We start from the raw sequence: 27,355 nt of genomic DNA on the forward strand, positions 1-27,355 counted from the left end.
CCCAGGAGGACTTGTGGTATAACCCACGCCCCCTTCAGCCCCCCGGGAGGGGAGACCCTGCAGTCTGACCCGCTGGAATCCGTAGATGGGGTTTCTAAGCGCTCTACGCCTAGAAGGGCCTCTGCTGACAGAGGATCCCCGGATCCCGCCTAACTGTCCAGCGAGGAAGGAGAATGGCGCCCACCCCCACCTGGGCCGCCCCAGCCCGAGAAGGGATGCGAGGCCACTGCTGTCCAGGTGGACACGGCGATGCTGGTCAGCGAGGGCTCCCCCAGAACCTCCATGCCAGCTGAAGCGGGTGACTGGGCCGAGAGCACAGAGGGGGGCGAGGTCGCCGCTGGGTTTCCGAGGAGGAACGCTCCTGGGGTGCCGGCGTGCACCTCTGCGCCGGGCCCGGCGGGGCCCCCGCCACCATTGCTGATGGTCACCAGGCAGGGATAGGGGCTGCAGGGACAGAGAGAGAAGAGGGGAATGTTCGATGGCACTCTGAGAAAGAAGTGCCACCTGACAAGCACACACGCAGTGCTGAGGAGGGCGCAGGTCGGAAGAGGGTGCCTGGCCACGGCCTGACTTCTAGCTCTGACACAGATTGGCCCCCTTTCTGCAGAACAGCCAAGAGAAGCAGCCAGGTACCGTGGAATGAGGACAAAATTAGGTGCCCTGAGACCTGGATTCCGGTGCTGGCCCTGCCGCTAGCAACGTACTCAGTGGACACAGCATTTCATTTCTCTGGTCCCCCTTGTAGCCTGTGTACAACAGGCAGGGCAGCGAAAGGCAGGTATTGTGGGTGTGCCCTCTTGCTGGCCCAGGGAGACCACGTGGCACGATAAGAGGCATGTGATCCTGTCAGAAGACCTGGGTTTGAATCCCAGCTCTACCACTTAGTTCTGTGACCTTGGCCAAATTATTTAATATTTCTGAGTGTCATTTTTCTCATCTTCAAGATTTGGAGTGATAATTTTACATACCTTACAGAGATTGTTATGAGGATTAAATGAGTATATGATGCCTAGCACATGGCACTCAGTAAATGGCGGTTGTTATAATGAAGTCTTCCATTCCTGGTCTCCACCTGTCAGCTCTGGGCCTTGGCAGAAAGGCTGGGACTTGGACCATTTTCCTTGCCTTCTCTAGTTCTATAGCACTGGTTCACAGACTTGGCTGCACATTGGAATCACTTAGTGAGTTTTAAAAATTAATACCGATGCCTGGGTCCTGCCCCCCAGAGATTGATTCGACTGGTCTGGCATGCAGTCTGGCTATCAGGATTTTTAAAAGCTTCCCAGTCGATCATAATGTGCAGCAAAGCTTGTGTGTTCATGTAGAACTCAACACATAGGACTGCAGCTGGAACAGGTGCTATAACCACCAATGTTTTCAGCCTTTAGTCGTCACATGTTCTGACATTTTAGTCTCTGCATTATCTGACACTATACTGCTTGATAACACTGCATTGCATTGATACATTATCAGTGATAGTACTGAATATATTTGTGTTTTTCTAACAAAATCTTTACAGGGAAAAAAACACAGAAAAGAAAAAAGGGGGGGGGGGACATTTACAGAGTCAGTAATGGGTTAAATAAGCCAACAAGGAAACCAGAGGTGGCAATGCCACCTTCCACCCTGTGCCGTCTGTCAGACGCTATAGACCTCCTTGGACCATAGGAGGCCAGCAGAGGCCCATCCTCTGAGCTCCCGGAGCAGCTCAGCCTGCTGGGATCCTGGCCCCGCTGTCCAGAAGAGGCCTTTCTGCATTATCCCTTAGAGACCCTTTCTGATGCCTCCTGGGCCAGTGGGGAAACCACGGACTCTGAGTGACACTGATTACTGAGTGACTTTCAGGAAGTTTCTAATGCCTCTGAGCTTTAGGTTCTTCATCAGTAAAAGAAAAATTTTAATACCTTGCAGATGTTCAGTATTACAGATGACTTATGTAAAGTATCTGGTACAAGACTGGACACATGATTATCTAATGTCTTCAAGGACCCTCATCTTCATTTTCTTCTCTCACTGTCTCCCACAGCCCAAATCAATGCTTTTCCCTTCGATCCTCCAGACCAGCACCGTCCCACAGAAATAAAATGTGAGCCACAAATGCCAGCCACATATGTACATTTAAATTTTCTAGTAACCACATTTAAAAAAAGAAAATAATGAACTTATTGTTAATATTTTATGTACCAAAAAATATTTAAAATATTTAAAATACTGTCATTTCAACATGCATTTGATATAAGAAATATTACTGAGATTTTTATTCTTTGTTTCATTCTGAGTCTTCAAACTCCTTTGTGTGCCTCACACGCACAGTACGTCTCAATTTGGACTAGCTGCATTTCAAGTATTCAAGAGCCGCAGGCGGCCAGTGCTGGCTGCACTGGATAGCACAGCACTAGGGCCTTGTGGGCCACATGTCATCAGCAGCACCTGGGAGCCCCCGTTAGAAATGCAGAATCTCATGTCCCCACCCAAACCTACTAATCAGATTCTGCATTTTAACAACATCCCTGAATGATTCCAACACATTAAAGTGTGAGAAGCACTGCTGTAGACTAAAGGCTGTCACATTCTCCTAACTTTCTCTAGACCCACAAATCACAAGTCATCTGAAGTCTCCCCACGTCCCATCTTTTAATTTGGAGTCCCTTGTGGACCCTCTCAAAATTCTGCATATCCATAGGAACATAAGAGCTGACATTTACAAAGCATGTCACTGCATTTTCTTATTTTGATGCTCTCCATAACTCTACAGAGTAACTCATACTATTTCCATGTTACAGATAAGAAAGTTGAAACTCGGCAAGGCTAAGAAAATTGCCTAAAGGCACCAAGTCAATACAGGAGGTAGAACTGGGTCAGAGTGCAAGGTGCCTTCTCTTTCCCCCCAACCAAGCAGATTTTCAGAAGTCAGAACTAAATGCAGATCTCTGGAATGTGGATTATACCACAGGTCCTATATGCTACACTTAGCCCTCTTGCCAGGGCTGTGGGCCAGGTACCCACAGCCTGTCCTCCTTTTAGGACAGGTGGCTTATGAGAATATGGAAAACCAAGGGTCTTGATTTCTCAGTGTATATTTACACTTTTCCTCTTCAGTTCCCTGATAGATAGTATCTATTTGCTACCACCACAGTTTAAAGTATTTTTGATGGAGTTCAAGACAAATTATCTCAGGCCATCATGTCTTTTCCCCTTAAAATATAAAATGCCAAACTCACAAAAGAAAGAATACACAACTGAGCAGGTGCTTTCCCTCCACCTCTTCTCCAGTTAGGAAAGGAGAACTCCGTCCTGTTGTCACCTTCACTTGCTAGTGGCTTAGAAATCAGGACAAAGGCTCAGACCAAGCCCCTACTAGTTAAAAGGATGAGCTTGAGTCTCCAGTGCTAAAGCAAACCCCAAGACCACCAATGAGCACGCTGCTGGTGCTGAGCTTACCTAGGCCCTGGGTTGACTGGTCCGTTGGTGTGGGGTACGGACAGGATGCTGGCATGCGGCGTGGCGGGTAAGGAAGTCCAGCTGTCAGGTCCCGAGAAAACTTGCAGATTATTGCTTGAGCTTTCTATCAAATTCACTTTGGAGAAATAACAACAGTTGAATTGATGGCACATGTAAAACACATAAAGATGGAGACCAGTGACATTACCCTAGAGCAAAATATAACCACAGCTTGTACTACAGGCACCAAAGTTTGTTGGTACTTTCTCAGGGAAACAGAAAAGAGGAAGGAACTTAGGTGTATTGAATGGCAACCATATGCCAGGTATGGTTCACAGTTTAATCTTCACAACAACTTCCCATCTCCATTTTATAGACTAGGCTCAGAGAGGTAGGATGATTTGTCCTTTGTTACACAGATCTGTCTGACTCATTTCACCACATTCACTACCCTCCAAGGAGGGACCGTAGCAGCCTCCCCTCAAGACAAGCCTAATGGCTCCAGTGTGCCAAATGAGGTTTCTGAGGTCCAGGACCTTATTCTTCTCAGCAGTCTCCAAGTAGATTTAAACATCTCAAGAATAGTGTCTTCTCACAGAAAGAAAAAGACTGTGAGATCTCACTTGTGTATGGAACCTAAGAAAGTTCATACACAGAAGCAGAGTAGAATAGTGGCTCCCAGGGGTGGGGAGGTGGGGAAATGAGGAGATGTTGGTTAAAGTATACAAAGTTGCAGTTATGTGAGATGAACAAGTCCACAGAAGGAATCTACAGCATGACGACTATGGTCAATAATACTGTATAGGATACTGGACATTTGCAAAGAGAGCAGATTTCAGGTGCTCTCACCATAAAAAAAAAAAAGGTAACTATGTGAGAAGATGGGTATGTTAATTTGTTTGACTTCTCTATATGTATATCAAAACGTCATGTTGTACACTTTAAATGTGTATAATTTTTCTGGGGTAAAAAAGAATAATGTCTTCTATTTCTTTGAATCTCCATTTGCTTAAATAGTATATATAGGAGAAGGAAAGATGGAAAAGAGGAAGAGAGGAAGGAAGGGGAAAGGGGGAAAGGAGAAAGTGGGAGAAGATGCCAATGTGCACTCCTGGTGCTATAGCTGGAATGTGTCCCCAGTTCGTGTGTTGGAAACTTAGTCCCCTGTGCAACAGTACTGAGATGTGGGACCTCTAAGACATGACTAGGCCATGAGGGCTCTGCCATCAAGAATAAATTAATGCCAATGTTGTGGGAGTGGGCTCCTTAGGATGAGTTCGGGTCCCTTCCAGCCCCCTCTCACACATAGAGGCCTCCTGTTATGTTATGATGCAGCAAAAAGACCCTCACAAGATACTAGCACCTTGATCTTGGACTTCCCAGCCTCTAGAACTGTGAGAAAATACATTTCTGTTGTTTATAAAGTACTTAATCTCAGGCATTTTATTATAGCACTACACCTGAGACTATAGTGGACTAAGACACCTGGTCATGCTGCTGTTTTCCTGATCTGGCACTTGTGACCTCTTCAGCCTTAGCCCTTGCATCTTCCATCCTCCCCCTCCCTCTGCACTCTGCTCCGAATCTGTCTCTGGACAACCCAGGCTCTTTACCCTCAGTGTCTTTGCTCGCACTGCTCCCCTGGACCACCCTACACCACTGCCTGTGTCACATGTCATGTCATCTGTCTTTCACCCCTGGCCACTCCCACTCTGTCCTTTCCATTCATTCTGCAAGGCTCAATTTAAAGGTCCACTCTTCTGGACAGCCTTTGCTACCCCACCAGGCATATCAAATGCTCTTTTTCCCTCATTCCCATGGCACCTCAGCTTGTGTGTTTCATAACTGTTTCTCAAATTTTCACGTGCATGTGACCGTCCTGGGGATACTGCTAAAGTGCAGACTCCAGTTCAGGAGTACAACCTGAGAGTCTATTTCTCTAACAAGTTTCTAGGTGGTGCCGCAGGTCCAAGGAGCACATCAGAGCTCACTACATTGTATTATGATTAATTATTTATATATTCATGTAGCCCTGAGCTCCTCCAGGGAAGAAACTGTGTCTTAATCACCTTCGTGCCCTCACTGCCTATGACAACCTGGTGCCTCACAGGTGCTCAGACGGAACGATCTGAGTGCCGACTACAGGGAGAACCAGGAAGTCAAGTGAGACACTGCCCAGTTCTGACATCATTAAGCTACATATTCTCCCTCCTGGCAGCAGCTGTTAAGGTTGCCAGCAGTAGCAGGCTAAGGAACATAGTGACAGTAGCTGGTGACCAGGAACGCCCTCTACCAATGCAGAGCTCAGGGTGTCCCTGAAGAAGGAAGGAGGCTGGTACCTAACACTCTTCACCATCTCCCATGCCATGAACTTTACTTGTTTTAGTGTCAATCTCTTCATATTGGTATGGAATCTCCATAAAGTTAGGGTATTTGTCCATTTTTAATGTGCCTAAAATAAAGCCTGGCATATAATAAATATCTGTTACATGAATAATTTTTTTTTTTTTTTTGAGACAGTCTCACTCTGTTGCCTGAGCTAGAGTGCCATGACATCAGCCTAGCTCACCGCAACCTCAAACTCCTGGGCTCAAGCAATCCTCCTGCCCCAGCCTCCTGAGTAGCTGGAACTACAAGTGTGCCCCACCACACCCAGCTAACTTTTTCTATTTTTAGTAGAGACAGGATCTTACTCTTGCTCAGGCTAATCTCAAACTCCTGACCCCAAGCAATCCTCCTACTGTGGCCTCCCAGAGTGCTAGGATTACAGGTGTGAGCCACCTCGCCTGGCCTGCATGAATAATTTAATGAAAAATTAACTTTTGTTTTCATTTCTCCTTTCTTTCTACAAACCTAATAACTAGGCAAGGTCTAGGAAGCTTCCACAAGGCTAAGGTAGACAAGGCAGCAGTGAGAATAAAAGCACATAGACAATAGTGTCAACTTAAATAAACAATCAGACTGCAAAAATTATTAAGGTTGCATTAGGGTTTGCATGTATGTCTCCAACTGAATCAAACTAAGGCCTGAACATGCAATGATCTAGCTCTCCAGAAACCTTCCTAATAGTTCTCCAACACTGGACCCAGTATTCCCTGGACTGAGCCGTGAATGCCACAGTAGAAAAGGGCCACATGAAGGCAATGAACTGAGTGTTTTGGACCCACTCTACTTGACTTGGCTTTTAGAGATGAGCCTGAAACCGCTCAGTACATCAGCACCCTGGCCTTTCACACTCATTGGAAACCAGAAGACTGAGTGTTTTATGAAATAATTACAAAACACTAAGACCGTTATAACCAGATCATCAAATATTTTTTTACAGTTTTTTTTACTTTTATTTCTTTCTTTTTCATTCAGTCTCTGTAGAGACTGTCAAAAATTGCCAATGCTGACTATATTTCAAGTTGTTATGTTGGGTATTAGGGAAAATTTTCAATTAGCAATCATTGTACCTCAGATAAACCTCATTGGCTACAATACTGCCACTGTGCAAAGCTGAGATCATCAAATATTAATACAAAAAATAACAATAAAACATAAAAATAATAATATTAGATATGTATATTATAGGAAAGATATGTATATTCCACCTTCAGACACTTACCAGCTGTTTATCCACTTCTCCCCCTGCCCCGCACCCCGGCCCACAGCCCGAGAGTTTAATTAGCAGAATCACATACCCGAGGGAGAGTGGTTTCTGTGCATGTACGCAGAAGGGTAGGGAGCCTGCCGGTGTCCTCGGAGGCCCGAGTAGTGCTCACAGCCGTGGTGTGGGTGGGGGCCAGGCAGAGGCAAAGGAGCAGCATACGGGTAGTTGGTGTTTACTGCTGGGCACACTCCGTCTGGATTGGAAAAGATCCAGCCTCCCACTAGAATAGAAAAGACACTGAGTCTGTGAACTTCCACATCAAAAATCAGGTGACTAGCTACCTTGCACAGCTACTAATACATTTCTTGTGAGTGACACTGATGCCTACCTGTGTGGGGTACCCCCAGCCCTGCTGCCACTGCCCTTCCCCACAAGCAGGTAACTTCTCTGGAGGTGCACGACTGATCCTATCTAAAGACCCTGTCCAAGGGTGGAAAATCCCTTAAGGAACACTAGAATATAGCTACACCAATCTGAATCTGAAGTTAACAGAAATGCAGAAGTAACATTGCTTCTGACTTAATTTAATTAAAATAAAAGTCAGCTAAGGAGGCATTAGATGTATATGTAACTCACTGCCCTACAGCTACTAGGGAATGTTCAATGTGGTTACACAGTAAGAGTGGAGGCCTCTCTGTTTCTGCCCGGTAGGAAGGTGTCTTCAGTTCTTACTCCAAGCAAGAGAGAACATGATGACTCCCATCACTCCCCACAAATAGAATTCTGATAGCACAGAGAGAAGGAGCTGGCCTAGCACACCTTGACAGCAAGCATTTTGCAGAATTTTTCAAAAGGCTGCAAAATATTTGAGACATTAGTTAGTGATGATTCTGAACAGAGTGAGTTCATGGGACTGAGACTTAGTAGTGCAGGCCCTGAAATAAGAAGCACGTCCTCCTACTGACCAGATCTTAGCTGAGAAATGCACAGATGGGGATTCAGACAGGACCAAAGCTATTCCTTAACATTATTGACTAGGCATTATTACCTGGGCTTCAGCAAAGAGGAAATGGACCTTGGTATTAGAACCTACTATCTTTGCTTTTTAAGTATAATTATGATATTTATATACTATAACAATTGTACATAGTTCATATTATAGTCATTTCCAACAAATCCTTTTATCATCCTCATTTTCCCATTGTTGTATAAACCTATGGCCCAAGGAGTCCCTACCTGACTAATAGAATCAAGATTCAGGTGTCCAGTGGGCAAAACCAAACAGTGGCCCCTCAGGACCACTTAGTTTGTTGCACATAATACACACAACTCAAGGTTGGGCGGGGTGGCTCACACCTGTAATCTTAGCACTCTAGGAGGCCAAGGTGGTAGGATCACTTGAGGTCAGAAGTTTGAGACCAGCCTAAGCAAGTGTGAGATCTCATTTCTATTAAAGATAGAAAAAACTAGCTGGGTGTGGTGGCAGATTCCCTGTAGTCCCAGCCACTCAGGAGGCTGAGGCAAGAGGATCGCTTGAGCCCAGGAGTTTGAGGTTGCTGTGAGCTAGGCTGATGCCCTGGCACTCTAGCCCAAGCAACAGAGTGAGACTCTGGCTCAAAAAAATAAATAAATAAAATAAAATAAAATAAAAAATATATATATATGTATGTATATATATACATATACACCTCTCAAGAAATCTGCTGAGAAGATTACAACACATGAATTTTGAAACATTGCAGTTCTGCATGTGGCATATATATAACAAGAAATTGGAAAACCTAGAAGAAATGGATAAATTCCTAGACACATACAACCTACCGAGAACCAAGAGGAAATCCAAAACCTGAATAAACCAATAACAACAAATGGGATAGAAGTAGTAATAAAAGGTTTCCCATCACAGATAACCCTAGGACCCAATAATTTTACTGCTGAATTCTCCAACCATTCAAAAAAGAACTAAGGCCAATACAAAAACTATTCCAAAAAATCAATGAGGAAGGGTTACTCCCAAACTCATTCTATGAGAGCTTTATCACCCTGATGCCAAAACCAAAGGCACAACAAAAAAGAAAACTATATGCCAATATCTCTGATGAACATAGATGCAAAAATCCTCAGCAAAATACCAGCAAATTGAATTCAACAATACATTAAAAAGATTGTTCATCATGATCAAGTGGGATTCATCTCAGGGATGCAAGGACGGTTCAACACACAAAATCAATCAATGTGATACATGGTATCAACAGAACAAAGAACAAAAACTATATAATCATTTCAACTGATGCTGAAAAAGCATTTGATGAAATTCAACAACACTTCATGATAAAAGCTCTCAAAAAACTAGGTATTCAAGGAACATACCTCAACATTATAAAAGTCATATATGGTACATCCACAACTAGTCTCATACTGAATGGGGAAAAGCTGAAAGCCTTTCCCTTGAGATCTAGAACAAGACAAGGATGCCCACTTTCACCACTGTTATTCAACATAGTACTAGAAGTTCTAGCTAGAGAAATCAGACAAGAGAAAAAAATAAAAGGCATACAAATTGGGAAGGAAGAAGTCAAATTATCCTTGTTTGCAGATTACGTGATCTTATATCTAGAAAAACCTAAAGACTCCACAAAAGAACTATTAGAACCAATAAACAAATTCAGTAAAGTTGCAGGATACAAAATCAAAATACAAAAGTCACTAGCATTTCTATATGCCAACAGTAAACAATGTGAAAAAGAAACCAAGAAAGTAATCCAATTTACAATAACTACAAATAAAATAAAATACCTAGGAATAAACTTAACCAAAAAAGTGAAAGATCCTAATAACGAAAATATAAAACATTGATAAAAAAAATAGAAAAGCACACAAAAAAGGGAAAAATATTCTATGCTCATGGATTGGAAAAATCAATATTATTAAAATGTCCATACTACACAAAGCAATCTACAGATTCAATGCAATCCCCATCAAAATACCAATGACATTCTTCACACAAATAAAAAAAAAATCCTAAAATTTATATGGAGCCACCAAAGACCCTGAATAGCCAAAGCCATTTTGAACAAAAAGAGAAAAACTGGCAGAATAACATTACCTGACTTCAAATTATACTACAGAGCCATAGTAACAAAAACGGCATGGTACTGGCATAAAAACAGACACACAGACCAATGGATCAGAATAGAGAACCCAGAAATAAATCCACACATCTATAGTAAACTTATCTTCAACAAAGGTGCCAAGAACATACAGTGAGGAAAGGACAATCTCTTCAATAAATGGTGCTGGGAAAACTGGATATACATAGGCAGAAAAATGACACTAGACCCTTTTCTCTCACCATATAATCCAATCAAAATGGATTAAAGCCTTAAATCTAAGACCTGAAATTATGAAACTACTAAAATAAAACATTAGGGAAATGCTTCAGGACATTGGTTTCTTTTCTTTTTTTTTTTTTTTTTGAGACAGAGTCTCACTCTGTCGCCCAGGCTAGAGTGTCATGGCATCAGCCCAGCTCACAGCAACCTCAAACTCCTAAGGGCTCAAGGCGATCCTCCTGCCTCAGCCTCCCAAGAATTGTCATGTCTTTTTGATATATTGATACATAAGGAATGGCCCTCTTTATCCTTCATAATCCTTATTCTGAAATTTACTTGGTCAGAAATTAATGGCCAGTTGAGGTGGCTCATGCTTGTAATCCCAGCACTTTGGGAGGCTGAGGTGGGAGGATCACTTGAGGCCAGGGAGTTTGAGACAAGCCTGAGCAACAGCAAGTTCTAATCTCTACAAAAAAAAAAAAAAAGAAGAAGAAGAAGAAGAAGGAAAGAAGGAAAGAAAGAAAGAAAGAAAGAAAGAGAGAAAGAAAGAAAGAAAGAAAGAAAGAAAGAAAGAAAGAAAGAAAGAAAGAAAGAAAGGAAGGAAGGAAGGAAGGAAGGAAAGAAAGAAAGAAAGAAAGAGAAAAAGAAAAAAGAAAAAAGAAAAAAGAAAAACTAGCTAGGCACCTGTAGTCCCAGCTCCTCAGGAGGCTGAGGCAAGAGGATCACTTGAGCCCAGAAGTTAGAGGTTGCAGTGAGCTACAATGATGCCACTGCACGCTACCCAGGGTGACAGAGTGCGACTGTGTTTCAACAACAACAACAAAAAAAAAAAACAAGACAACCGAACACTCCTCCTCACCAGCCCCCACCCATTCATTAAAAAAAAAGAAAAAAATGTTAAAAAAGAAAAAAGAAATTGTGGCACATATACACAATGGAATGCTATATAGCCAGAAATAAAGAATTTGCAACAACATGGATGGAACTGGAGGACATTATGTTAAGTGAAATAAGCCAAGCACAGAAAGACAAATCTCTCAAGTTCTCATTCATATATGGGAGCTAAATATTAAAAACAATTCATCTCATGGAGACAGAGAGTAGAATGATGGTTAGCAGTGGTGGGGAAGGGTAGTGGGGATGGTTAATGGGTACAAAAATATAGTTAGATAATTAGATAGAATGAACAATATTTGATAGCACAATAAAGTGACCACAATAATAAGTTAGGGTATACTTTAAAATAACTGAAACAGTGGAATGAGAATGTTCCTAACACAAAGAAATGAAAAATTCCTGAGGTGATGGATATCCCAACTGCCCTGATTTGATTAATTCACATTGTATGCCTATATCAAAACATCACATGTACCCTATAAAGATAGACAAGTTTATGTATAATTACCCATATTTTCTTAAAAAAAAAATCTAGAGTCTAAGAAATTCATCATTCTCAATCTTATCTCCTGCCTAAAATTTGTTTTAGCTCCCTAAGCCTATGACCACCAGCTCTCTCTGGGAATTCTGGAAAGGGCATAAACTTGTCTGGAACAGAAGAACCTGCTGGGTGTCACTTTGGAATAGGCCTTAAGCAGCCAGGACAGGTAACAAGTCTGAGTGTGGCGGGAGATGGCTCCCAGTGTGACCCCACACCTCCCACCTCCCGTTCACCCAACTCACGGTGAGAACAGGCCACATGCTGGCTCTCCGATGCAGCCTCTGGAATATCTTTTAGGTGATTTCTGAAAGAGTAACAAAACGGCACCATGGCCACTGAGCTTATTACACAAGTCAGCATAAAGCACACCTAAAATTCCCTCTGCAAAGCAATCTATTTCTCGGAATAAGAAAACCAAACACCTTTTTTCTCAAAGCTGCTGTCCTCCCCCCATTCTCCTGCCTCCGGGGCACTGTCCCTACTTGTGCAATTGCTCTCTGAGCTGCAATTTTACGTTTACCCCTCTTCACCATAGCATGGCTAGCCCTGTTTACTTTGATCTGACCCAGCTGAGGTTATTGCTCCTGGCTGGCCAGATTCAAGCAAGTCCTAAGCTTTGCATAGGATGTCAGGGAACACGTTCTAGCATACGGGTATGTTAGATCCACCAACGACCCTGTGAGGGAAATACGGTTATATTTTTCTAATTTCAAAGATTAGAAAAGTGGATCTCAGGGAGTTAAATTGATTTATGCCAGAGCAAACAACCAGGAAACGACAAAGGGAGGACTCAGGACCCTCACTCACAGTCCTAAATTCTTTTTAGTATACCATGCTCCTATCAGTCTGAATCTAGATTCTGTTATCTCACATACCAGGTTGCTCTTTAGGCCTTTTGTTAACTGAAAAAGTTATAATTACATCTTATCCGGCCTCAAAATGTATTGGAATATTGAACAGGACAGGTGACACATCGTTACAAACATCTGTCCCTTCACCTTAAGTCTTAGAGCCTTCAAGGTGATATTGAAAAGATTTAAAATTCAGGCAATACAATCTGAACACTTCAAAGGTAATCATATTTATACCCTAGGCCTTGTCAGTAGAAAAGCCAGTGGTAGGCACCATTATCTTTTTATTGTGTCCTGGATGGAAAAGAAAGACACAGCAATGCCAAGTCACTGGGCCAAAGTGGCAGAGTCATCACTCACACCCCCAAAGTCTCTGACTTCTTTTCTCCCCTGAGAAATGTGAATCTCCCACCATTCCTCACCTTTCCTAGGCTAAGCATAGTTTGAAAAAAAAAAACTTATTAAAACTATATTACTTAGAAGTAGTTAGAAGGGCAGAGTTGATTATTACAAATCTAAATCAGCTAATTATTATTTAAATTGGATTGTGCTACTTTTAAAACAGGGCAGACAAAACACTGCTAGTTAAAGTTTCTCCTGGACCCCATATTATAAAGAGATAATTATGATTTGGTTGAATTTTGTTGATTTGGTTGAATATGATTTTTAATTAGATAGATTTTTGAGACAATTATAGACTCACATGCAGCTGTAAGAAATAATACTGAGAGATTCCTTGTACCTTTTACCCAGTTTTCCTCAATGGGACCAACTTTCAAAACTATAGTATAATATCACAACAAGAATATTTACATGGACACAGTCAAGATCTCGAACATTTCCATCACTATAAAGGTCCCTCCTGTTGCGCTTTTATAGCCACGCCCACTTGTCTCCTGCCCCCTTGCCCTCTTTTGTTGAATATCAAAATGAATATTAAAAGCATATTTCTATCAAAGGTAATATGCTACTAGTCTAGTTCCTTTCAAGATAATCATAAATTTGACATTTGCATAAGTCAATTCATAAAATTTTACTGGAATTCCTCTACTCACCTTTCCTTGGCATCCAAGAAGGCTTTGGCAAAAGGGTTGTACTTGATTTTGAGAGCTGTTATCTTGCATTTACAAAGACAAGAAGTGTTAGTGAAAAACAGCACACATATGGACAGACAGAACCTTTGTCTTCCCCTGTGAATTTATGTAAAATCAGGATAATTCCCTCTTCTTTTTTTCCTCCTCTTCATGGTTCTTTGCTAACTCCTACACCAAATCACTGCTGCACTGTCTCTGGCAAAAAACGTTTTACCGTGGCATGTGGTGAAACATGAAATGCCGCGTAAAGTGAGAAAAGAAAGGGCAAAGCGTTAGAAATGAGCAAAGCCCTGTGTGCTAAATCCAGCATTCATTGTTTTATTCATTTTCTTCATGGAGCCTCCACCACGTCAGTTGCTTTTCTAGTCACTTGGAACACGGTGGAGAGGAAGGAGCACAAGAGTGATCCCACCTTTCCTAAAGAGTGTGGTCTACAGTCGATTCCCTCACTCTTGAACAATCACTTGCCCACTGGGTCTTGTCTATGCAAACACAAACTATAGCTCCCATCCACTATCCTCTCGCCATCCCCCTTAGTCAGAGCCATCTGACTAAGATGATGTCAGAGAATGTCAGAGGCAGAGGCAGAGATAGAGAAATACTTGGTGTTCTCTCTCCCCACCAGGATGTAAGTGCCTTGAGGACAGGATACCCATCTGCTTCATTCATTGCAGTAGTCCCAGCATCTAGAACAATATCCAGCATGTAGTCATGCCCAACAAACATTTGAGGATGAAACAAATATTAAGAAGAATATTTATGTCAGCAAAGGCCTGAGACTTGCTATCCTATGGTGGAAGGAAGAAAAGCAAAATAAAAACCCAACTCTTTCTGGCCCAGAGCTTGTGGGAGGAAATAGGAAAAAGAGGGAGGAGAGAGGTTTGGGGTCAAATAGGTATGACCTGGCCTTTCTCTTGGCTTAAACCTGGAGAGGTCGAGGGGCACACATGAAGCTAGCAGGGGGTGTCGGGGAGGTTTGGGCCTCCCCCACCCACCCACTGGCCTCTCAGGGTGCGTCTGCATCGACTTGGCAGGGAAACATGGTGGGCAGAGGGAGGCTCTGGGGCTTGATTTTCCAGAGCTTGATTGCCAGGGGGCATGTTTAAGACTCAGATGCAGGCAGCCGAGTCAGGACGGGGAGCCTGCTGGGATGGGTTGCCAGGGCCAGTCAGGTGGCTCAGAGGGAACGGCCGGTACCTGCGGGGAAAAGCTCTGAGTGTTGACCAAGCCGGCAGCCAGATGGCAAGTTCAGCCGCCGCAGACTGAGAGTGCCAGCAGCAGGCAGGTGGGCAGGGCCCATAGGAGGCTAGGACATGGTCTCCTGTCCTCCCCACCTCCCAGGGTCACAAAGACCCCGCATATACTGAGACTTCAGCCCAGGGGGAAAAGCCGAGAGGGAGGGTGGGACGGAGGGCTGTCTGAGAAACGGAGCGACGTTGGCCGCCGGCTGCGGGACTGTTTATCAGATAGCTCATGTCTGTCGGATTGGCACGCTGCAGGCGCTCTGCCAAGAGGTCAGCTGACTTATAGAGAAGAAATTACATTTTCTCTGTACATTCTCAGTGTGAGTGAAAGCTGCGACTTAATTTCACGTGTAGACACTTAAGACCATAGCTTCCAAACCTGGATGACCCCTGGACTCCTCTCGGGAGACTCTTAAAACTACAAACTCTGGGCACCGTCCTTGGAGAGTCTGACTCATTTGGCTGGGTGGCAGCCCAAACTCTGTCTTTTAAATCTTCCAAGTAAAGAAATACAGATTAAAGCAATAATAAGATATCCGTCTTTTAACCTATGAGATTGTCAAGGATGGAAAAGACTGATAATAGCCAGTGTTAATGCTGGTGTGGGAGATGCCCTTCTGAGGGAGGCAATTTGGCAATGTCTATCAAAACTCTAAACATACACCTCCCTCGACAGAACAATTCCATTTCTTGTTATTCATCCATGCAAGCAAACAACAAAAGATGGCACCAGGATATTCATTGCATTATTTGTAATAGAAAATAAAACAACTGGAAACAACCTAAACGCCCATTGGTGGGGGCTGATTACATGAAATATGGTATAGCCATATAATCGAATATTCTGCAGGATCACAGAAAGGAGATATGCCTGGATATATTTACATAGAAAGATATCCATCATACACTGTTAAATCGGGGAAAAATAAATTTGCAGATTAATAATCTTTATTAATAATATATATAACATGAACCATTTATGTAAGAAAATCTCCATTCACATGTATATTTATTTATGCACAGAAAATGTGGGGAAAAAAACCCACTCTAAGCTATTATTTATAGTGTCCATAGAAAGTGAGATTCCAAAGGCAAAAGAAAAACAGTACATCAACCTTTTAGTTTTTATCTTTACTTTGCACACCTCTGTACTGTTAGTTTACTATTGTTTTTTAAATAAATACATATTAACCTTCAAATTTTTTTAAAGTTTAATGGAAAAGAATCCAGCCCCCTCTGGGCACTGCCGGTGAACAGCAGGCCAAGGCACCCCTGGAGTACGCGACAGACCCCGAGCAGTTCAGAGAGGCCAGACGCTGACCACTCAGCTCTGACAGCCAGAGCGGCTCAAGTTACTGGGCAGGAAAGGACCTAACTGTGCTCAGATATTAAACATTAACAAGCAGGACAAATAGCGTAATAAAACCCAAAAGGGAGTGCACACTTGGATCACTTCCCACAGTCCTGCTTCTAGAGCAGGGGAGAGTAGACCCATCTTGCCCACTCCAGACACTCCCAGCTCTGTGCAGGCCAAGGGCGCATCAGGGCCCCAAAACAAAAACTCCTGAGTTTCAACAGAATTCAGAAGTTTTATAACAACACACAATCTGTGCCTTCCTTTTTTAATATATATATATATTATTATTTTTTGAGACTGAGTCTCACTCTGTTGCCCAGGCTAAAGTGCCATGGCATCAGGCTAGCTCACAGCAACCTCAAACTCCTGGGTTCAAGCTATCCTACTGCCTCAGCCTCCCGAGTAGCTGGGACTACAGGCATGTGCCACCATGCCTGGCTAATTTTTTCTATATATTTTTTAGTTGTCTATATAATTTCTTTCTATTTTTTTAATAGAGATGGGGGTCTTGCTCTTGCTCAGGCTGGTCTCGAACTCCTGACCTCGAGCTATCCGCCTGCCTCGGCCTCCCAGAGTGCTAGGATTACAGGCGTGAGCCACCGCGCCCGGCCAACTGTGCCTTCTTGACACCAGAAGAGGGCACGCTCTTGGAAACAGGCAAGAGGAGGTGGAGAGCAGCTACCCCATTGTTTAACTTCATCTTCGCTGAGTGTATCTGAATCCTGGAAAACCTCTCATCTAATAGAATCTCCTCCCCATCCTGCCACACGCTCCCAGGTGACATTCTCCCTCTCTCTCTCTCTCTCTCCTCTCTCTCTCTCTCACACACAGACACACACACACACACCACACACCCCACTTACCTCCTCATTCTGATAGGCCGTCACAGCTATGAACTGGGTTTCAGGGAAGGAGCAGTTCATTACCATGCGGTGGGCACCTCCAACGCGCACTATGTGAACCTGGGGTTCATATTTATGCAGAGAATTCAACATTATCTGTTGAGGTGGGAGAGGAAGAGAAAGAAGAGAAAGGCAAAGCCCGGTGTTTTGCAGGTGATAGAGCTGACGCCTTTGGTTAGTCCCAAGCTCAGCGCTCCCCGGGGTTAGGGACACACGTTTCAAATCCTAGGTCACCAGCCTGCCACTGCACCTCTGAGAAAGGAGTGGGGAGGGGGTTCCGAAGCTCCCGGGGAGCATAACGTGGAAGCCCACGCAGGGGTGGGGGTGGGTCGCCAGAGGGGAATCACTCTTCAGAGTGCTCAGTTTTCTGCCAAAATCCTGGCTTCCTTGTTTTCCTTCCCCTATTTTCAGCATAATACTGTGGATTTCAACCCGTTAAAATACACTGGGATTTTTTTTTCATATGAGGATCCTAATAACTCAAAATACTGACAATGGCTGCATTTTACACGTGATTACAGAGTCATGAAATCTGACATCCGATGGTTACAGATAATCCACTCTTTATGATTCAAATGAAAGGTTTATGGAAAGTTTCCAGTTGTGAAATCCCATAGGCAATAACAATTTACTTTTCAATTTCCTGTTTCAATAAAGAACTAGAGCCTTCTGAGTAAGGCAGAGACTCGGTGGCATTACCTCCACCTCCTAAAAGCTGAACTCCTAGGTCCCCGCCAACCACGCAGAGAGAGCCACACGTGCAGGCTGGGACGAGAATCCAGACCTTTCCTCCCTCCCAGCCGCATCTCTGTTCCCCAGAAACAGTCTGCAGTTTATAAAGTAACTAACAACCTTGCACAGTAGACTAGAATTCACAATCCTACCACAGAAAACGAGAGGAAAGCACCCCAAAATCTTGTTTACTCTAATTGTAGGCCTTAAATGAAACCTTCCTTATTTCAGGCTTGTTTGGATTATTTTTTTCTGAAAAACCAAAGCTGCCTCAATATTCTATTGATAATTACCATAATGCCCAAGCCGGGGTAGTAATTATTTCATTTAGGAGCAGCTTTTTATTAAGGTATTTGTCTATTGCCAAAATGCCACTTACACCAAAAACGGGGAGAGGGAATAACAAAACCCTGGTACCTACGAACATCTTCCTCCCGGGGCTGGGTAAAAGCCCTGCACACAAGAAGGAACTATGAAAAGGGCCCTGATGATTAAGTAAACTACTGCACTCTCTCACTCTCTCCACAGCAGGAAGTCCATTAAAAACTGAAAGCAGCAATTAAGAGCTGTTTATTCCTGTTTACATTTGGACTCCAGGGAATAATTGGCTTCTGTGGGAGAAGAGGCTGGTGAGGACACCTCTAATTGCCTAAATGCACCCTTGATATTTCTTGATTGGTGTTGTGGGGAGGCCAGGGTGGGTGGCCAGGCAACCTGCTCATACCTGCCCACCTCCGTTGAGCTTGTTGGTCAGCTTCACTTTGCTGAAGGAGATGGGAGCTTTCATCCAGTGGGCCCCAAAGTTGGGGGAGTCAGGGTGGATGTAGACGCAGCTGTGGCTGGAGACCTCCGGCTTGCCCGCGGGCACCCACTCGCCATTGACGTACTTCCAGCGGTGACTGTCCATGGGGACAAAGTCCAGCAGGAGGGAGTACATGGCATTGGGGTCCAGCCCCGTGACACTAATCTTTAGGACAGGGAACATCCGTCTAAAAGAAAAGGCAGAAGCTTAGCCGCGGGAGGGATGTTAGGGGGCCCCCTACCTTGTCCAGCGGTCTCTCAGCTCCAAGGAGACCTTCCATGGAGTGCCCTTGGAGGGAGGCCGGATAAACAAGGCCCACATCCACAACTCCAATTCCACCACAGCCTCTTTTTATAAACCCATTTGATATTGGGGTTTTCCTTTAAAACGTGTTCCTATTTAAAGTCTGAAAACCACTGATGTAATGATGTGACAAAGGAGGAACCGGAAGCTTGAGGTGTATAATCAGGCCGATGCCCCAGCCTTACAGAGCTTTCTTCAAAGATGTCCCACCGGCACTCTAAGGCTACCAACCGGCCCTTCCCAGTCTCACCAAGAACACTATTCCTGAATAACTGTCATAGCATTTATAGCAAAAAATGAGGTTATGTGGTAAAATAAGTGAGGGAACTCTTGGCCATATAGTTAGACTAGTTCTTTTCCTCTAGGACTTCTCAGAACCTTTAACACAAAATGTACACCAAGAACCTTCAAGAAGAAAGTGTGAAATTGTGCGCACCCTAAATTTATATGACAGTGGAACTATCTTTTAAGTGAGCATTTTGTGGGAATCTGTGTCCAAGGAACACACTTTGAGATATGCAGCTCTGGATTCATTGATCCTTCTTCCACCCTTTAGAACAATACCCACAAGTTTACTCTCACAAATATTTGGAGAAACTATCCAAATAGCTTGCATCTGACTCTAGAATATTTTCATCATTCCCTTCCCCACTCCACCCCCAAGAAACCCATAGCCATTAGCAGTCACTCCCCATTCTACCAGATTTCTGGTCTCCAGAAAGAAAAGCAGAGGGAAGAGGTTCCCACCAGCCAGGCAGGGGAGAGGCTGAGTTCTTATGCCTAAGGTAAGATTCTGGAGCAGAAGCAGGGCTGAGCAGCCGAAGGGCTTGGATATAACGGAAAGACAGCTAACACCGGCAGGGCATGTAGCAGGTGCGAAGCCCTGGAATAAGCACTTTCCATGAATTAACTCATTGAGTTCTTCCAACAATTTCATGAGGTTGTCTTGGAGAGAAAATGAATTTAAATAGGAGGCTATGACAAGAATATGAATGAAATGAAACTTCTAGGGGGAAAAAATGCATCAGATGATGCATCCCAAATCCAGGTGTTGCCTGAGAGATCTCCTCCCTTCATGAGATGACTGTACTTTCATGTTAGCTCAAATGATGAGCTGCCTCCGGAGAGGCTGCCTGTGTGATGGAAAATTCTCCTGCTTCTAGCTTCAATAGAAGGATTTTTCTCTATTATTTTCTCTATTTAATCTTTAATAGATTAAACTATTCCCTTTTACAATGTATTTTAAGGTTTTCAACTATTTTAATAGTATTGGCCAAGTACAGGGAACCGAAGGCCTCAGAAAGCACAAATGTCATTTGCAAAAAATCATAAGAGTGGGACTCAGAAATGACCTCAGGGATCACAGGGAGTCATTCGACAGCCAGGGGTCTGGCTCATTCACCTGAGACAAGTAGACAAATGGTCCCTGTGTGCAGGTCTAGTGCTTTTCCTGAAGTGCTAAAGTTTATTTTACTTTGTTTTTCATTTTAAAGAAAATACAAAAGTGGCATGTGTATAATTGTCATTTTGCACACTAAAGTTTAAAAGTACCGAAAGTTTTCTCAATAAGACTATGTAGTACATGTAAAAGCAAAAAATAAATAAATAAATAAATAATAAAAAAGCTCTTAAAGCATATGTTCTCCATGGACTAACCTGCTGGAGTAATGTCACAACTGCTGAAGCATGACAGCATGATGTGAAATGCTAGTTAAGTTTCAAGTCATTCTGACTTGTGATTTAAGAGATGCTTTAGGCCAGGCGCAGTGGCTCATGCCAGTAATCCTAGCACTCTGGGAGGCCAAGGCAGAAGGATCGCTTGAGGTCAGGAGTTTGAGAGCAGCCTGTGAGACCCTGTCTCTATTAAAAATAGAAAAAATTAGCCCAGCAACTAAAAATAGAAACAAAAAATTAGGCAGGAATGGTGACACATGCCTGTAGTCCCAGCTACTCAGGATGCTGAGGCAGGAGGATTGATTGACCCCAGGAGTCTGAGGTTGCTGTGAGCTAGACTGACTCCATGGCACTCTAGCCTGGGCAACAGAGCAAAACTCTGTCTCAAAAAAAAAAAAAAGAAAAACAAGAGAGATGATTTAATGCAACATAATTTTTCTAAGGATAATAGTTGTCATGTATAGCCAGGCCTCTGTTTCTGCAGGTTCTACATCAGTAGATACAACCAAATGCAGATTTAAAACATTTGAAAAAAATACAAATAAAAACAATATGGTATAATAACTATTTATTCAGCTTTTATATGTATAATGGCTTTTTTATTTCATGCCATATTCAGAGCTATATGTGATGTTTTAAAGAAGCCATGATCACAAGAATAGATGCTTAACATGATTAGCCAACAGAGAAACTCAAAACCAAACTGCAGTGAGATGCCACTTCACACCCAGTAGAGTGGCTGTAATATAAAAGGCAGACAACAACAAGTGTTAGCAAGGATGTAGAGAACTGGAACCCCTGTACATTGCTGGTGGGAATGATGCAAAAGAGTGCAGTTACTTTGGAAAACAGTCCAGAGCTCATCTGGTTAAATGTGGAGTTGCTACATAACCCAACAATTTCACTCCTAGGCACATCACAAGAAAAATGAAAACAGTTCCATACAAAAATTTGAACACAGATATTCATAGCAGCATCATTCTTAATAGTCAAAACATAGAAACACCCAAATGTCCATCAACTGGATGAATGAATAAACAAAATGTGTGATACCCATACAATCAAGTAGTGTTTGGTAATAAAAAGGAAGTACTGATACACGCTACAACATGGATGAACCTTGGAAACATTACGCTAAGTGAAAGAAGTCATTCACAAAGGACCACATACTGCAGGATTCCATAGATACGAAATATCCAGAATAGATAAAGCTATACAGACAAATAGTAGATTAGTGGTTGTCAGAAGCTGAGGGGGTAATGGCTAAAGGGTACAGGGTTTCTTTCTGAAGTAATAAAAATGTTCTAAAATTAATTATAGAGATGGATGCACAATTCTGTGAATACACCAAAAACCATTGAACTGTACACTTCAAATAGACGAATTGTATGCTATATGAATCATATCACAATAAAGCTGTAAATAAAAATAACTACAGGGCATGATTTCATTCTTTGTTATGGCTGAGTAGTATTCCATTGCGTATTATCTTGAGTGACACAAGCCAGACACAGAAAGATAAATATCACGTGTTCTCACTCCTAAGTGAGTGCTAAAAAATGTGTCCGCGTGGATGTAGAATGTGAGATGATAGACAATGGAGACTGGAAGGGTGAGGAGGTGAAAGGGGGTGGACGATGAGAAATTACTTAATGGGCACAATGTACGTTATTCCGCGGATGGACACCCTAACAACCCTGACTAGAACACTAGGCAATCTATGCATGTAACAAAATTGCACTTACACCCCATAAATTTATATAAATAATTTTCTTAAAAAGCTTTCCCACTCTTATTACATGTATAGGGTCTCTCTCCAGTGTGATTTCACTGACGTTCTGTAAGACTTGTCCATTAAGTGAAGACTTTTTCACATAAAAATAAGCACCAATAAAAATACCATGGAGTTCTGTCTCTTAGACGATGGACACATCTGAAAAATGGTAGAATGATTAATAGTGTTATTTTCTTTAATATTTCATTTGCCAAGATCCTTGTAACTATTTTTGATTTTTCTCACTATATGAATGAACTAAGAAGTGCCATGTACTTTTTTAATCTCTTTGAGGACCTAAGAAATATGTAAATCAGTCCTTAACTCACAGCATAACTTCCCTTAATCCACCCTTGAAAGAAAGTCTCTTCAGAGAGTAAAAGAGTAAAAGAGACACAGGGAGAGACTGAAGAAAATGTGGCAGGGTAACTAAGCACTTGCCAAAAACCATGTTGAAGAAGCACAGGTGGCTGGGCTTTGCCTGCAAACTCTCGTTTCGCTTTTGCTCTGAGGCTGGCTTTCCAGCTGTCATTTCAGGGACTCTTGAGAGCCAGCACTGCTGGAGGAGGTGATGAGAAGGGAGGTTTGCAGGAAGAAAGGGGGCAGAAATGAGGCAGGCTGTGTAGGTGGGAGAACAGCAGAGACGTCTAAAAGCAAAATTCAAGAAGTTTCACTTGTAAACACCTTCCTTCATCTCCCCACAATACTATACTCATCAAGTACTCATCACAGCTTTCAGAGGGGTGTGGGTGTGGGGGTGTGGGGGTGTGTGAGTGTGTATGGGTGTGTGTGTGTGGCACCCATCCTGCATGGAGTGGTGACACTTCCATGAAGGTGAGCAGGCATGAGAATAGCAGGAGGTGTCAATTAAAAATACATAAATGAAGGGAAAAAAGAATAGCATCAGGCAAGTAAGGTGGTCTGGTTAGAGGCAAAACACAAATGCATATGATGCTCTTAAGTTGTAATTGTAAAGTTTAGAGAAAATCCATGGGCCGTAGGGACATGGACGTGTATTCACCTGATGTGCAACCTTGATTGTCTCCTCTCTCGCGCTGCCTTCACTGGAAACTACAGACATCAGCTCAGCGTCACTGCAACAATACCCTTTAATCGTGGGCAAATTCAAACGTAGTGATTCCCAACTCTTATTTTATGATGACAAGTGGATGCACAGTTATATCAAAAAAATGCTCCCAATTTCTTAAAACCCACTCAAGGCAAATTTAATCAGAATTAAGTCAAAATCATTTAACTGCATGGAAATATACATGAAATATTGTGATTTCTCATTAGGTGAAGATGTTACAGGCAAAGAAAACAAAAGAAGGAGATTTAATTTGTTTGCCTCTGAAGTCTGAAATGAATTTTTTCTGCAACATAAAGTATAAGTTCCTAGCTCAAAGGGTGGAGATGAAAGGAAATACAGGCTGGATGCATGAGAGATGATTCCACTGAGCTCTAGGAAGTATTTTAACTGTTATTGTATCTGAATGATTACTGAAAATGAAGAACTAAAAGTTTTAAATAAAACAAAGAGGGGTAGAAAGAAAAGAAAAGGAGGAGAAGGGAAGGAAGAAGTAGTAAAATGTGGCAGGGGAAGAAATGGAGGAAGGTAGAAAGACAGGGAGAAAGGAAGGAAGGCAGTGAGGGAAAGGAGGGAGGAAGGCAGGCAGGAAGGCTGGCCAATATCAGGATCCCAATTTCTGGGGATAATTCTGTGGTTTTCAGGGAAGATCCTCTCTCTTTACTATTTCTGATCAGTGTCAGAGGCAAGCCTCCTGTTTATATATATGAAAGTTGATCTCCGTCTGACAATGAGTCCTAATTCTTTCATCAGCCCATCCTATCCTATTTCAAAACTTGCTATTACTCAGAACAATGAGACCTCAAGTAGACAGAAGTTATCTAAATAAGCCTAATTGAGGCTTTTTTAAAAAGTCAGGAAGTCAACAGCCTACGATGAAAAGGGCTAGGGCTGGGTATTACATACAAGGAACATTCTCTTCCACAGAAAAGGGCTACAGATCTACCTGTGCCAGGCTGAGGAGCTGGTGTGGAGGGCAGGGATTTGGGGGAGACACCACGAGTCTATAGACATAGGATAATGGATAGAAAGGAGACGCAGAGGAATAAATGGTTAGGGGGAAAAGAGAGAAGGAGGAAGGGAGTAAAGAAGAAGGTGAAGCAGGAAAGATATGTCTATGTCAGGAATGGTAAAGTGCTACTCACAGTTTAATCTGAGAAACTACAGAGATTAAGAGTAATTTCAGACCAAGCTCATTCATTATTAACCACAACAATTTCTTAGGGATTTGTCTTCCCTTCCTTCTCCAAAGTATAAAGGGAACTTTCCTTTCCATCTCTTGGCAAAATCCTGACTGTAGGAATTCAGAGACCTTAGGGGAAGTTTAAGAAAAATATTCCATTCACAGGAGGACAAACACCAGCTGGACATCATAGGTAAGAACAAGGAAGTTGACCACATGAGGTTTTTTCCTACAAAGAATATTTTTCACACAGTTAATATTAAATGATTTTAAACGTGAAGAATTTTAAATGTTAAATATGAAAGACATTTATATAGGTAAAAAAAGGCAAGAGAAAACTCTTTTTAAATGGTAAAAGTACATTCCAATAGAACATATTACTGAATTGGATTTTATAATGGTTTCAGAAACTTTTATTACTTATTCCTTATTGAAATAGATGAAGAACCATGTTTTTATTTTGGTGATTATACTTATTCTTATTTTAGTATATGGTCATTTGTACAGCCAAATAAATAGGGTAAGGCTAAGTATTAGCCTATCCAAGAAGCACAAAGAACAATAAACAGAAAGTTCTACTTATTATCAGACATAATAAAATTTTTACAATTGCATCTTCACTCATCTTTGAAAGGAAGGCGACTAAATCCAATTAAGAATTTGGAGTGATTCTTTGAAATTAAAAACTTGTTTTATATTTCTTTCTACCAAAGAGTCTAAAAATAATGTGTAAATACAGGTCAAGAGAAGGAACAAGTATAATTACAATTACAAATACTAAAAGCAATAAACTTCTATATGAAATAAGTGTAGAATCCATTTAGAGAGAGCAAATATAAATATCAAGTAAGGTTGATATTCCTGCTACTGGTATAACCACGATTTATTAAAATGTCCTTATTTCAGGTATAACATCCACTTACAAAGCATTGTAATGTCATGCCACAGCTCTTGAGTTCATAATTTCCCCAGACAGACAAAAAATAGTTCATTTTCTATAGTGTGCCTTATTACAAAATTGAAAATCAAGACACCAGGAATGGAAGCATTTTTCACAGGCACAAAAGCCTGCCAGAAAGAAATGCAGTTGGCTTCAACTCTTCTCTGTTAGCAGAATTTCTCTCAAGGGTGTCACAATTAGAGTCCTGTTAAAACCAACCATACTGAAAATGCCTTTCAGCATTTTATGCTTTTGCAACCATGTACCAAGATACATGAGCATCAACTGAATGTTGGGAGCCAGTTTGGCCAAGCTACAAACCGTGAGATTTTCTTTCAAAATATTTGCATCTCCCGTATTAAGTGAAAGATATTACCTTGACAACCCCTTAAAGGATTAGGTTTAATAGAACCCAAGAAATGCCAGCAGAGATCGGTTTCAGTTAATCCCTAATTTGTTGCAGTGAGAAAAAAGAAGGCATCTTCTCTTCTCCAAGGCGGTATAGTATGGTTTCATTCACTATGGCTGCAACAGCTTTCACATCATCACAAGCACACACAATCTCAAAGGAACACTCACCACAAACACGCACCGGGAAGCAGATGGAGTGATACTCGATGAGATTAAATTTGCCCTTTTGCTCCCAGTCTTCAACTAGTCAAAAATGCATGGTACGTTTGCTATACTTAAGAGGAAACCATCCAGCTTCCAAATAAAGTTGACTTTCTCCTTATCTCCTGGACAGAGTTGGAGCTCAGATCTGCATCAGGGTACGCAGTCAGTCAAAAGTTAAGATTATTTTCTGACATGTGAGTGCATTTCCCCAACCCATGGGACATGCTCCCCTTTGTAGAAACTTCCCAGAATTTCTCTATTTAAAATGCAGGTAAGACAGGTGGCTTCATCCTCCACTTCTCTGATTATCTCAGAGAAATTAATTAAGTTGGCTGGGGGAAAGCCCCATGAGACGGCCCTTCTCATGAGCGTGTTTAATCCGACCCCACTGCCTCTGAGTGACGAGCGGCAGCCTCTTCAATATTCACGGGTCCCACCTCCCTTGCTAAGCCCGCCAGCTCAAGCAAGGCGGCAGATAAACTCACCTGCCATTCTTGGTCACGATCATTTCATTAGTGACTTCCTTGAATCTCTGCCAGAGAGGTGCATCCTCCAAGATGATCTGAAGTTGCTTCTCGGTAGGGTCGCCTTTCTCCCTGCCCGCCTGAAGCTCACTTTCCACCACGTTGAGCAGGCGAGAAACGGTGCCATCGCTGGTCTGCGGCGAGCCCAGCTCCCTCATGGCCATGGGCTCCCCTCAAACTTCGCTGAGAGCCCTCACCTGCCTTGCCTGCCCCTAGCTCCCTCCTTCCCGCACTTGCCTGCTTTTCAGACCAGCTGGACTCTGCCTCGGGAGCTGGGAGAAGATGCCCTGGCTCTTGCCTGAGCTCCTAGGATGACGCCCCTTAAAGTGTCCACATTATACCACCAACCTGTTAAGCTTTAGTTGGGGAGCGGGGTGAGGGGAGGGGAGCGGTAGGGAAGAAAAAGCCCTCTCTTAATTACTCATTGGATCAGGTGGGGGAGAGGCCGGCTTTCCCATTGGCTGCCGTGC

General features: G+C 42.6%; 1 protein-coding gene and 1 non-coding gene across 2 annotated transcripts; both read right to left on the reverse strand.

Moving 5' to 3' along the window:
- On the reverse strand, positions 1 to 27,083 carry TBX19 (T-box transcription factor 19). Its single transcript, XM_045546414.1, has 8 exons — positions 26,847 to 27,083; positions 18,708 to 18,972; positions 17,213 to 17,347; positions 13,710 to 13,771; positions 12,046 to 12,107; positions 7,125 to 7,313; positions 3,442 to 3,577; positions 1 to 444 (listed from the first exon to the last, which is right to left on the reverse strand). The coding sequence occupies exons 1-8, from the start codon at positions 27,047 to 27,049 to the stop codon at positions 150 to 152; spliced, it is 1,347 nt and encodes a 448-aa protein (XP_045402370.1). The 5' UTR covers positions 27,050 to 27,083; the 3' UTR covers positions 1 to 149.
- On the reverse strand, positions 6,802 to 6,941 carry LOC123636099. The gene has a single exon (XR_006734320.1). It is a non-coding gene; the product is annotated as a U4 spliceosomal RNA (small nuclear RNA).
- Positions 27,084 to 27,355: the final 272 nt, after the last annotated feature.

Source organism: Lemur catta, chromosome 3 (assembly GCF_020740605.2).
Source record: "Lemur catta isolate mLemCat1 chromosome 3, mLemCat1.pri, whole genome shotgun sequence".
Lineage (NCBI taxonomy): Eukaryota > Metazoa > Chordata > Mammalia > Primates > Lemuridae > Lemur > Lemur catta.

Coding starts and splice junctions, on each gene's coding strand:
- TBX19 (XM_045546414.1), bottom strand. CDS start 27,049: ATGGCCATGAGGGAGCTGGGCTCGCCGCAGACCAGCGATGGCACCGTT. Junction 17,348..18,707: donor AGCTCAACGGAGGTGGGCAG/GTATGAGCAGGT, acceptor CCACCTCAACAG/ATAATGTTGAATTCTCTGCA. Junction 7,314..12,045: donor GCATGTGGCCTGTTCTCACC/GTGAGTTGGGTG, acceptor TTTCTATTCTAG/TGGGAGGCTGGATCTTTTCC.